Source organism: Mustela putorius, unplaced genomic scaffold (assembly GCF_011764305.1).
Source record: "Mustela putorius furo isolate JIRA1106 unplaced genomic scaffold, ASM1176430v1.1 tig00000281_pilon_pilon_pilon, whole genome shotgun sequence".
Classification (NCBI taxonomy): Eukaryota; Metazoa; Chordata; class Mammalia; order Carnivora; family Mustelidae; genus Mustela; species Mustela putorius.
In genome coordinates, this window is record NW_025421343.1 from 14,528,053 (window position 1) to 14,541,317 (window position 13,265).

Here is a 13,265-nt window from a genome sequence, read left to right on the forward strand (position 1 = left end):
CCACTAAAGCTACGATATATATTAACTTTATGATATAGCAATTCCATGGTTTATTATATACTCAACATAAGTTTTTGTCCATTAAAAGACATGTATAATATTCAAAGTTGCTTTATTCATAATGGCAAAAACTGGAAATAAATGTCCAACTTGTGATATATTCATATAATAATATACTAATTAATACAGCAATACAAAAAAAGAACTGTAGATACAACATCATAGTTGAATCTCGGTGGAATTGCTTACCGGGCATTTCTTGGACTTGAATTCTGTGTAAAGTAGTCAAGAAAGTGCCCTGTGCAGACAGCCGAGTAATCAGGGGCTTTACCCTGTTTGTTTCCTTCCTCTCAGCAATCTCAATCTCATATTCCCTGTTGTCCATTGCCCCAAAACAATTGCTCATGTACTTTTGTCTGGATTTATAGTTATGGTAAGAAGACCAGTCCAGTACCAGTTACTGCATCATGGTCAGGAGTAGAAATCTTGAGTTATTTTAAGAAGTAGTAGGAACTGCACCTAGGAAAAACGGTTGAGAGAGGAACACGCACTATGTAATTGCAGGAGACTTTAAGCATGCTGGAACTACAGACTTAGGATATTTAGGTGAAATGATGATCAGCAAATTTTGGATACGTTGTGACTGGGTTGCTGTCATAGTTAAAGGTTAATCTGTTATCACAGAAAGGCCTCAAAATGCAATGACTTAAATTAAATGGAAATTTGTTTTGTGGAAGATTCTAGTAATCTCCATAGCCAGGTAGCTCAGTTTGAGGTCAGGAACCCAGGCTGGTGAGGCATCTCTGTGTAATTGTCTCACCTAACCTCCAAGGTTGCATCGGCTGTCACCGTACCTGGCAGGTTAGAAGCAGAGAAGAGAAAGTGATAACACATATACCCAGTGTTTTAAGTCAAGATCCAGAAGTGGCGTGTATCACTTTTGCTTACATTGTACTGTTAAGAATTAGTCACAATGGTCACAACTAACTACAATGTGGGCTGAGAAATATAGTTGATAGCTAGGAATTTATTCAGCTAAAATTCTAGTATAATGGAAGAATGGGAGAATGGATAGCGGGGGGGGGGGGAGAACAACAATCAGCAAGTCTGGCATGAGTTGAGTATGGGTCATCCTAGTGAAATGCCCAGCAGATAGTTCCATACGGGGACCTGGTATGGAATAGAGTGATCTGAACTGCAGAGGTGGATTCCGAAACCGTCAGCATATAAGTAGGAGTTGAGGACATGAATATTGATGAAATTGCCCAAATGAGTTGAGAACTGGACTCAACTTGACTCTGATGGAGCAAGGGAGGATCATCCCAGGAAGGAAATTATTTTAAAAAAAGGATCCAAGAAGTAGGAGGAAAATCAGGTAGAGTAGTACCAGAGAAACCTGAGGGAAAGGAATTTCAAGGAGGGAGCGGTGAATAAAGTCACCATATGCAGAAAGTACTGTAAGTACAAAAATGCATTAATCAGATTTAATTATTAATTCAACTGGGGCTGTGTGGGTGGCTCAGACAGTTAAGTCCCGGACTCCTGATTTCTGCTCAGGCCACGATCTGAGTTGTGGGATTGAGCCCCTCCTGGGGCTCCAAGCTCAGCATGGAATTTGCTTGTCCCTCTCCCTTTGCTCCACCCTCCTACCCCCCACTGCTCTTTCTCATGCTTTCTCTCTCTCTCAAATAAATAAACAAAATTTTTTAAAAAATTCAATTGGGATTAATCCAAATAGTTACGAATAATAAACAAATGAATGTTGAATAAAGAAATAAAGGCCTAAAGGGTTAATAATGAAAACCAAAGGAGAGATAAGGGCAATGCCAGAGAGTGACTTTTATTGCAGGTAATTGCTGAAATGTGATTGGCCATGAGTTGAGACTTGTTGAAATTGGGATACATGGGAATTCATTATATGAATCTCTCCACTTTTGTATGTGATTAATTTTTTTTTTTTTTAAGTAGGCTCCATGCCTTGCATGGAGCCCAGCACAGGACTTGAACTCACAACCCCAAGACCAAGATCTAAGCTAAGACCAAGAGTTGGATGTCTAACTAACTGAGCCACGTAGGCAATTTTCTGAGGAAAAAAATGGTTTAGGGGTGCCTGGGTGGCTCAGTCAGTTAAGTGTCTGCCTTTGGCTTGGGTCATGATCTCAGGGTCCCAGGATGGTGTCCTGCAACCTCACTCCATGGGAAGCTTGCTTCTCCCTTTCCTGCCCCTCCTCCGTGCTTGAGCGCCCACTCTCTCTCAGATAAATAAAATCTTAAAAAACAAACAAACAAACAAAACCCAAAAAACTCTGAAATGAAGGGTCCTTTCTCCAATTTCTATATAACCCAGTCTGGTGCATATCATGCTGTAACCTGTCTTTTACCACTCAACCTTTTCACAGTCATGAATATACAGCGGTCTGTACATCTGCCATGATTTGGTAATAGCAGAGAATACGCTCAGCGGAAGTACAAGAAAGCTGATCTCATGTCGCCTTTTCTCTGTTTTGGAGATAATTCAGGGCAACCGGATGAGTTGGTCGCTGGACTCATGAGGTTGGGCTTTAATACCTTAACAGTTCACAGGTTTCTCTCTAAATAAAAATCCTGATTAAATATGTGCCATTTTGATGAATAGATGTAGATATCATAATAAATTTCAGAGTAAGGTTATATTAGAACTAGTTTTTTTTTTTTTTTTTTAAACAGATTTCATTCTCCTTCCCATGGTGACATGGAACGTATCCAAATCTGACCATTCAGCACCTGTTACGGTTATATTGCCAGGTAACTGCATGCTTTTCTTTGGATCCTGGCAGGGGGACTGTTTATAGATTTTTGCAAACGTAGCATGCCTTTTGTTAGATGATGAGTGTGCCAATCTATTCTTGACAGGGACATTCACAACCTAAACTAAGGTAGAAGATTGGACAAAACAGTTTTTACATTTGCTTCTGACACTCAGATTCTATTATTTTAAACAGGAAATCTGTTAAGAATGACACTCTTCTGGGGCACCTGGGTGGCTCAGTCGGTTGAGCAGCTGCCTTCAGCTCAGGTCATCTTCCCAGGATCCTGGGATTGAGTCCTGCATCAGGCTCCTTGCTCAGACGACAGTGTGCTTCTCCCTCTCCCTCTGCCTGCTGCTCTGCCTACTTGTGCGGTCTCTCTGTCAAATAAATAAAATCTTAAAAAAAAAAAAAAGAAAAAAAGAATGACACTCTTATTTTTCCTTCTCATCAGACAAGTTAAAGTGCTTTTAAAGCAAAGCAATATATATCAAGTTTGGTCATAGTCCACCATGTTCAATACTAACAAATAATTTGAACAATTCTGTTTTAAAAGCCCAAAATATTTGTGTTTGGCAAGAGGCGTCTCTAACCCAAGCCTCTGGCAACAAAGCTGGGAGTCAGCTTGAGGCATTTTGTTCCAGAAACCTACTGTTTTAGCCACTTGACTCAGGAATTAAGTGAAACTAAATGGGGAGCATTTAAATAATAAAAACAAAAGCGGTCCTGGAGATAAGAGAATTCTAACTTCTGTTTTACTGGTCTGAAATCCAACTACTTTGTTTTTGTGCAAGGACTTCATAAAACCCCAAGTAAGTTACCCATGTAGAAATATCACCAGACCCCACATCATCAACAAATAGACGATGGTCTCAAAGTACATTCCCAAATGAGAAGAGCTCATAGAATTTTACCAACAGTAATGACAGTGACTAGATAAATAATATACATGAACATCATCTTTCTACTCTACAACTGGAGGCATGTTATGGATAATTGGTGAGACTGTCCCACACATCTCCCTAAATGGGTTTTTCAGGAAACAGAAACTCTACTTTGTTGGAATGTTTTAAAGCATTTTAAAATTCAATAGTTTTAAAACTATTTTGAATATAATAAAATGAATTTTCCTGACTTCTTCTGCAAATGGTACTGATAAAATGTTTTTCTGGACAAACACAGAATCATTGTCAGTGAGATAGTGAAATTCAGGAAACTGACACTGTACTTACTGGCCACAAACTACTGTTTTGTTTTTGGGTTTTTTGTTTTTTTTCTTAATACCTTTAACCTCTAACTGTCAAACTATTGTAACTATGATTTCTTTGCCTGCCCTGCCTCTAGTAGGCTCCACCTCCTACTTCCAAGTCTCTATCTGTCAGCATTGGGGGGTACACTGGTGAGCATAGCTGCCTTCCAAAATCTCTATCTGTGTAGCTTCGGTTCTATAGATTGGGAAGCTAAATCACCAAACTCATTCAAGTTCTGTGTAAAGTAAGAATAAATTCTGAGTAAGCATCTGTGTGACTTTTCATTCATTCAGTAGATGCTTTAAGAAAACACTAAGTGTCCATCAATGGGTATATGGCTAAAAATACGGTATATATATATATCACCATATTTGTACCTCTACATTGTATATACCAGATATATATTTAATGGAATATTATTCAACTACAAGAAACAAGGAAATCTTGCCATTAGTGACAACATAGATGGTTCTTGAAGGCATTATGCTAAATGAAATAAGTCAGACAAAAACAAAAACTATACAATATCACTTACATGTGGAATTTACAAAAAAGGGGGAAAAAAAAACCCAAAAAAGAACAAAAAGGCCAAACTCAGAAACAGAAAGTAGAATGGTGGTTATCAGGGACTGGAGGGTGGGGGAAATGGGGAGATGCTTATCAAAGAGTACAGACTGGGGCACCTGGGTGGCTCAGTTGCTTAAGCATCTGCCTTTGGCTCAGGTCATGATCCCAGGGTCCTACAATCCAGCCCCACATCAGGCTCCTTGCTCCACAGGGAGTCTGCTTCTCCCTCTGCCTGCCACTCCCCTTGCTTGTGTTCTCTCTTTCTCTGTCAAATAATTAAATAAAATCTTAAAAAAAAAAAAAAAGAGTACTTAAAAAAAAAGAGTACACATTCCAGTTAGTAGATTTGTAAGTTTGGGGGCTCTAACGCACAGCATTGTGATTATAGTTAAAAATATTGTACTTATTCACTTGGAAGTTGCTAAGAGAGTGGATCTTAAAAGTTACTAGAAATAATTATGTGATGTGATGGAGGCATTAGCTAATGATACCATGGCCATTAAACTGTAATATATTTATTAAGTCAACATGTTGTACATCTTAAACTTACACAATGTTATATGTCAGTTTTATCTCAATAAAGTTAGAAAAATAAACTAAAAAACAAACAAAAAAAGAAAACAGATAGTACCTGACCTTTGACATCTATTTGGGTGCCTCTGTACTTTTAAGCTTATTTTTGTTATTAGATAAATATGTTATAAATCCAGTTAGGTATTGTCAATTCTAAGAGTGTGTTTTAAAACAGACTGTATATGAGAATATTCAAGCCCTATTTGTTTAGCATATAATACAAAGCACCTTTTAGTCCATCATCACATAAACTAAGAGAACTTGACAGTAAATAACAAGTATACAATTTAGCATCAGCTTAAAGGATAATGTAAATTTGACAAAAGACTTTTCCTATTGTCTTTTCCACAGATGCACTTATTTCTAAGTGAAACAATCGTAGAAAGAGCCTTGAACAAGATAGAATCTTATCCAGAGGTTTTAAAGAAGCCACCACAGCTTTGACTGGCTGATGTCATCTCTTAAAACACACACACACTGTTGCCCCCATCACTCCTTCTCAAACTGTTTCACTGGGCCCTGAAGACATTCAGATTTGGAAGCTGTGTCCTAGTCACATCTTTAACTATCTTGGTTGTTCTGAATTTCGACCACCTATTTAGTGGGGATTCCTTCTCATCTACCTGTTGCACATGGATATTATTAAGTAAAATGATCTATTATATACAGGTCAATAAAAACTTTGGCTGAAAAAAAAAAAACTTTGGCTGAGAAGATGGCACAAAAAATTAATCAAAGAGATTGTCTAAACTGATCATTAATCAATAAATTTTGGCAACAAGAACCAGAATAGAATGATTAAAACACAGATGATTCAAAATGTCATTTTAACAATGAAATTTCCATTCTTTCTTCTTAAATTTTATTTTTAAAGATTTTATTTATTTGACAGAAAGAGACACAGTGAGAGAGGGAACACAAGCAAGGGGAGTGGGAGAGGAAGGAGCAGGCTCCCCACTGAGCAAGAAGCCCGAAGTAGGACTCAATCTCAGGACCTTGGGATCATGACATAATCCAAGGCAGATGCTTAACAAATGAGCCACCCAGGCACTCTTCTCTAAATTTTAACCAAATCCAGTAGCAAAAAGGACCCAACACTTCACCTCTGCTACCTTTTGTCCCTTGGATAGTTTTTAAAGTAACAATAAAATGGCCAAGGGGAAAAATGTGGGAGCAAGAAGAAAGAGCACATAAATAATCTTCAGGTTCCCAAATATTCTAGAGACGAAAAGAAGTACGGGACTACAAAAATTTAAAAAAAGAAAAACCTCAAGTTTTTTTTGTCTTGGAGCAGGCCATAAATACTGATGTCTTTGTCAGTACTAATAAAAATATAATTTATCTTTTCTACCTACACTAGATGGGTGATAAAAAGTTTGGCAAAGGGCAAAATTAAAATAGATTTTTAAAATTCAAGCCAGTAATTACCTACTGAATATCAACTCTGGGTCTGACATGTTAAGGCTATAACAGTAGATTATAGCATTACTCCTGCCCTCAAGGATCTCTTATCCTTAAAGCAGACTTACACAAAAACATGAAAGAAGACTGTAGAAAAACTTCTGAACAGAACACAATCATATATCCTACTATACAGTTAACCAGAATTCAGTAACCACAAAGCCCACATACTTGGAAAATTTAGTTCTTTAAATTCAATAGGTAGCTCTATGAATTCAAACTTTCTTTTTAAACATAGTTCAAGTGTAGAGTCAACCTTGACTATTTCCTTCAATTCACTGCCTCCAGGAAAATCTGACATAAAGCACTATTGGCTATGCTTAACAATTAAGGGAAGAGTTAAGCTTCCCTGGAGATCTGATCTTCTGGCAATTATTTCCTCCTCAACTTCATTGTATTGTTTTTACTGTATGTCTAACATTCTAAATGTATGTTTATTTTATGCCCTGCCCTGTTGATATTTAGATGAATAGTGCACAGGTGCTACCTTAAAGTAGTTCACCCAAAAGAGGCACATGCATAGTTTCAACACAATGCAGTTAAGTATGACAGATGTGTGCAAGGTATCAGTGGGATGTAAGGGCACATATCAAGAAAGGGCAAATATCACTGAGATTAGAAGAAGGGCACATATCAATCTGCTCCACTGCTGGTGATACTAAGTTTGATCACTTGAGTAAGAGGACAGCTGGCTGAGCTTTCAGTGTAAAGACATCTTTATCTCTTTATATGCCTGGGGTGGGGGTGGGGAGGAAGATGGGTAGGAGGGTGTCTGGATAAAGTGGGATCTAGCCATGGGGCGCCTGGGTGGCTCAGTGGGTTAAAGCCTCTGCTTTCGGCTCAGGTCATGATCCCAGGGTCCTGGGATCGAGCCCCGCATTGGGCTCTGTGCTCAGCAGGGAGCCTGCTTCCTCCTCTTTCTGTTTGCCTCTCTGCCTACTTGTCATCTCTGTCTGCCAAATAAATAAATAAATCTTTAAACAAAAAAAAAAAAAAAGTGGGATCTAGCCAGACAAACCAGAGAAGGGGTGGAGAACATTAGGCAGAGGTTCAGAACAAAGCAGCAAGCTGAGAAAAGCTAGAGCATGGACCTGGAGAGATAAACAGCCCAGAGTGTGGTAATGTCTCTAAGAAGTCAGGCAGGAAGATCATGAAGGGCCTTAAAAGCTGATTTTAAGGAGATTGGTTTATCTTCTAGGGTAGTAGTCTCCAAAGTATGATGTGCCCTAGGAAGCTAAAGAAATTTTAATTGTTTTTTAAAATGTCTATGCTTTTGTGTACATCTCATAATGGGACAATATTATAGGTCTATGACCCACTAACTGAAATCAGGACCCTAAGAGGACCGGGGGTAGGAGAGACAATGAAAAGTTGTTTTACTAAGTACTGAAAAGCATCCAGGAGAGGCTGTTCAGCAGATGGCTGAATATAAAACTGGAGGTCTGAGGAGGGGCCTTTGTCTGGACATGTAAACTGGGGATATCCACAGTAAACAAGAAAGAACAGTGGACCAATGGCAGAACTCTAAGAAACACTAACATTTACAATAACGTGATTACCTTTTTTTCAAAAAGGAAAATTAAAAGCACAAGGAGCTATGTTTGCATTTTTATTTAAAAAGAGCTCTCAGAGGCACCTGGGTGGCTCAGTGGGTTAAGCCTCTGCTTCGGCTCAGGTCATGATCTCAGGGTCCTGGGATAGAGCCCCGCATCGGGCTCTCTGCTCATCAGAGATCCTGCTTCCCCCTCTCTCTGCCTGCCTCTCTGCCTAGTTGTGATCTCTTTCTGTCAAATAAAAATATTTTAAAAAATAAAATAAAAAAAAAAGAACTCCCAAACATTAAGTAATAGCTGGTCCTTAATATTGTCATTAACATATGAAAATTAGCTTCAGTCTACCACGAAGGAGAAAAAAGAGTTTCTGCTAATAAGCCAGCAGTAATTCAGAATAAGAAAATTATATTTTCTTACCATTTTGGAGGACAGTCAAGAAAAGATTTTAAAAGTGCACCATGAAACTCAGACCCGATCTCAGCACTGGGCCGGGGAAAATACAAAATGAGCCTGGAACACCTTTGGTCAAAAAGCAAGCAAGTGCTTCAAGATTAAAAGGGATATATCAATAGCACAGAAGAGTGGCCTAGAGGAGTTCCCACTTACCAGATTTGGGATGATTTGGAAACAGAAAAGAATAATGAATATTTACACACTGACTGTAAAAAGAAAGTAAGTCCAGTAATATTCAAAGTATGTGAGAAAGAAAAATGGAAAAATAGCTGTTTTTCATACATATACACACACACAAATGCCACCTAAAAAATGTAGAATAAAGGATGCAATTACAAAATACCCATGTTGGGGCACCTGGGTGGCTCAGTGGGTTAAGGCCTCTCTGCCTTTGGCTCAGGTCATGATCTCAGGGTCCTGGGATCAAGCCCCACATCGGGCTCACTCTCTGAGCAGGGAGCCTGCTTCCTCCTGTCTGCCTCTCCCCCTACTTGTAATCTCTGTCAAAAAAATAAAATCTTAAAAAAGAAAAGAAAAGAAAAGAAAATCCCCATGTTATGGGGTAACTGGCTGGCTCAGTCAGTTGAGTATCTGACTCTAGATTTCAGCTCATGATCTCAAGGTCGTGGGACTGAGCCCTGAGTCAGATTCCATGCTTAGCGGGGAGTCTGCTTGAGATTCTCTCTCTCCTTCTGCTCCTCCTAATCCCACCTCATCGCCCCCACTCTCGCTCACTCTAAAATAAATCAACCAATCTTAAAAAAAAAAAAAAGAAAAGAAAATCCCCATGATACAACTCCTATTTAATACCCGATTTAGACTAATCATCAGTGGATGTTAAAAACTTTGGGTTACTAACATAACACTAAACGTTAACTACACTGGAATTAATTTTTTTTAAAAAAACTGGATATTCACATGGCCTCACAGGTTCCCTCTTAAGTGAAAAAGTATCTTACAATGGATAGATATTACTTTAACCAAATTTAGCTTCACCAGTAATGGGATGAACTAATACAAAGTGTCTACTGATGACATACAAATGGGAGGTACATATCACCCAGGCAATATTGTTTAATTTAAATCTAATCATGAGGAAACAGACAAATCCAGAATGTAGAACATTTTATAAGCCAACTAGCTTTTACTCTTCAAAAATTTATCAGGGAAGACTACTAAAAAAAAAAAAAAAAACATGCAAGGAACTGCTCTAGAGAGAACATGAAAGGAAGACCAACCCAATTCATGAACCTTATGTGAGGTTCACAACAAAAATAAAACAAAAGCATATAAAGATATAAAGGATATTTTGGGAGCAAGTGGGAAGTAGGGATTATATATTAAGTATTACTGAGTCAATGTTAATAAATATCTTGGGTATGATGATGGTACAGTGGTTAGGTAAAAAATTCTTATTCTTAGGAGACACATGGTGATATATTCAGTGGTAAAGCAGTACTAAGATGACTAACATTTATTTTCAAAGGGATCAGCAATAAACAAACAAAAAACATTCAGAGAAAAGAAAGAAAAAAGATAAATACACACATAGAGAAGATAAAGCAAAAATAACAAAATACACTTTGTGAATTAGAAAAATGGATGCTCATTGTATGGTTTCCAATTTTTCTGTAGTTTTATAATTTTTAAAAATCAAAGTCAGGACAAATGTAAGTAATCAATGTGTGGCTAATATGCTATAGTTGATTTAACTTAGATGAATATACTACTCATAAATGACTTAATACTTAAAAAAAAAAAAAAAAAGAAAGAGCCACCATGAAATTCTTTTCCATCAAAGCTAACCAAGCTAAGAGGCTGATTAATGCCACCTCTGGCTAGTATTGGCAACATAATTCATCTTTTTGTTTTTCCTCATGAGTCAAGGATCATGTCTGACTTACCTGTAAAATTAACAAACTAGCAAAACACCTATAGCATTCAGCCACCTCATCAAAACAATTTAACATTGGAAAAGCTGTAATCTTCTGGTTTTAAAATAATTTATTTCATAGGTCTGTTTTAATTTCATGTCTCAGAGCATACATTATTTAACCAAGAGGTGCTGGACAGAGATTGTAAAAAGGGAGGAAACATTTAGGATAAGAAACTGCCTCAATTCCATTAGAATTTGATCCTACCTTGTAAAGTCTTGCTAGGATAAATTTCTATCATACTTCTTTTGTGCTTACAAAAAACATTAACTTCTGAATTTCCAATGTTGTAAATAAAAATTTTTACAATTAAGTATGCATTCAATTGACACACAAGGCAACCAAGTAATCGTCATCAACATTAGCATAATGTGTATTTCCTGTCACTGCACTAACATTAAACTAAACTTCAAACCACAAAAACATTGTGACTAACATTAAAAAGGCAAGCTGTAAGATACTCAAAGCTTATAAAGGACAAATTGCACATAGTTAAGATGGGACATCATTTGACAAGGGCTGGTGTTGTGCATATGGCTGCTTTTTTTTATAAGAAGGCCACCGGCAAACAGGGCAACAGTGTCGGCCTCCAGCCAACCACATCACAATGCAATTCTGATGGAACACATGACCACAAGGCAACCCCATTAGCAAACATCCATCTTCAAAATTCTCTAGGCAAACAACACATTCAGTACAGTGCAGCATATCAGCAGGCCAAGTTAACCAATCAGGTTCCATATCTTCATTAGTATTATATGATCCATATGACCTCCCCTTCCTTTCATACGGGCTGGTCTGACAATATTTATTGGCACATGAACAAGCCTCAGCATCACAGTGACTTGCTCTTCCTGGAGAATTGTGAACTATGCTTTGCTTATCTTCAAATACTTCCTTTTCACTGCTAAAAGTGTCTGTGCTCTCGCTATCTGAGTCATTTTCAATATCTTGAGAACCCTCCGACATTTCCTCTTCAGACTGGACTCCAAGACATTTAAATCGCCACATTGGCAAATTTTTTATGTAATCAGTTGGTATCAGAGGGTGAAGCCAAAGGTCAGGGAAAGCTAAGCGCTCCAAGAATAAGTCAGGGTCTTCGTCCCAATCAGATTCTACAGGAAAGTTCTGAAAAGAAGCAATCGGGTGGAAGAGGTAGCTGGTGTACCAGTCCCACAGACTTGATAACCATTCTAAGTTATTGGCATTGACTTCATCATTGTTGTTGTTGCGCCGTCTCTTCTTCTCAAAGTAATCGATTAGTAAACCATGTCCAAGGTACGTACTGAGAAACAGGGCTGGGTGTGAAGAATAGAACATCCAGTCTGCCCTCACCCATGAAGCCAGTGTGGTTGTATTGGAATATCGCAACAATTTTAAGCTATATTCATAAAAGCTATCTAGGTAAGGGAGCTGTAAAAAGCCCAACACAGGTAGCCAGGAAATAATTAATAGAGAATTATATGTCCCTAAAGTGCTTATAAGAACCACAAATCGCTTTATGGTTGCTCCTTGTGTGATAAATAAGTCCATCCAAGCCATAAGATTAACTAGAACCAAGCTCAAAACAAACAGATCATTTACTTCAGGTTGCAATGAGCGCAAAAATGAATCCATGGCCTGAAGGGATATAAATTCACCTGTGTGGTTTCCGTATCTGTAAATTCCTTCAGGAGTTCTAAGAATGTATGACGGCATGTTATATACACCAATATCTGTCATGTAACTCTTATTGTCCCAATTTTCCACATTAACAAAAATAAACTCAACTCTTCCAGTAAACTTTATACTTAGTGCAGAGAAGAAAGCTGGGGGTTGGTCAAGGTTTGCAAATAGGTATATTTTTACCCAATACTGATCACTTTTATTCCATTCTTCTTTCAAATGTTCAGCATTATAAATGGTTTTGATCCGAGATGCTGCGTGAGCAGTTATCCACTTAAAAATGTGCTCTACTTCAATTTTGCGTCCACTATATTCTTTAAGCATGACTTTCCCCTTAGAAGTGCTTGTTTGTGGGACAGACATAATGAGTGTGGATCGTACCCAGCCTCTTCTCCTGCAGTATCTGTAAGAGAGTAAACTTTAAGTGAAAGGTAGGCTCATGGATGAGCTAGCTTGCTCATCTTCACTGTCGCACAATTTGTTTTCCCCTAATGAACTTCTTTGGCACTGAAAGATACTCTCTCCCCAAAACCAAATAACGTCCAAATAATCAAAGCAGTACCAATACCTGGCAGTCATACAAGAACAAAAGCAAGCTCTCTTTTTGTAGTTTTGTTTCATATCTGTTATTTTTTTTTTTTTAAGAAAAGGCTTTAGTCAAGGAAATCAGTAAATACTTCAGCATTTTTTATGTGCCTACTACTTCATTATGTGCTTATAAGATCAAAAAAATAGGAAAATAATTCTTGTTCATAAGGAATTTAAAATCCCAATAAGGAAACAAAACAGAAATATAAAACCGTATATATTCAATTACTAAATAAGGTTAAAAAAAAAAGGTTAAAAAAAGGAATATCACTGAGAGTTTGAGCTGGTGAAGATGTCATGAAAGGTTTGGGAACTGAATGAGGTCTTGAAGGTGGTTAGATTCAGATGGGCAAAGAAGAGAGAATAGATTATCCTACATGCCAAGTCCCTGACTTGAATGCAAGCTCCTTGAGGGTAGGAGCCAAGCTCTACCCA

At 37.8% G+C, this 13,265-nt stretch overlaps 1 protein-coding gene across 2 annotated transcripts in view; it reads right to left on the reverse strand.

The window, feature by feature from the left end:
* The window catches only part of LOC101683312 (E3 ubiquitin-protein ligase RNF103), a 99,504-nt gene that overhangs the window by 67,613 nt on the left and 18,626 nt on the right, over positions 1 to 13,265 (reverse strand). Inside the window, exon 4 of one of the 2 annotated variants that reach the window (XM_004742358.2) lies at positions 10,630 to 12,645. The exons of the other annotated variant lie outside the window; for it this stretch is intronic. Within the exon in view, the coding sequence (XP_004742415.1) occupies positions 11,070 to 12,645 (1,576 nt within the window). The 3' untranslated portion in view covers positions 10,630 to 11,069. Of the gene's footprint in view, positions 1 to 10,629; positions 12,646 to 13,265 lie in introns of those variants that run through there. 2 annotated transcript variants of the gene reach the window in all.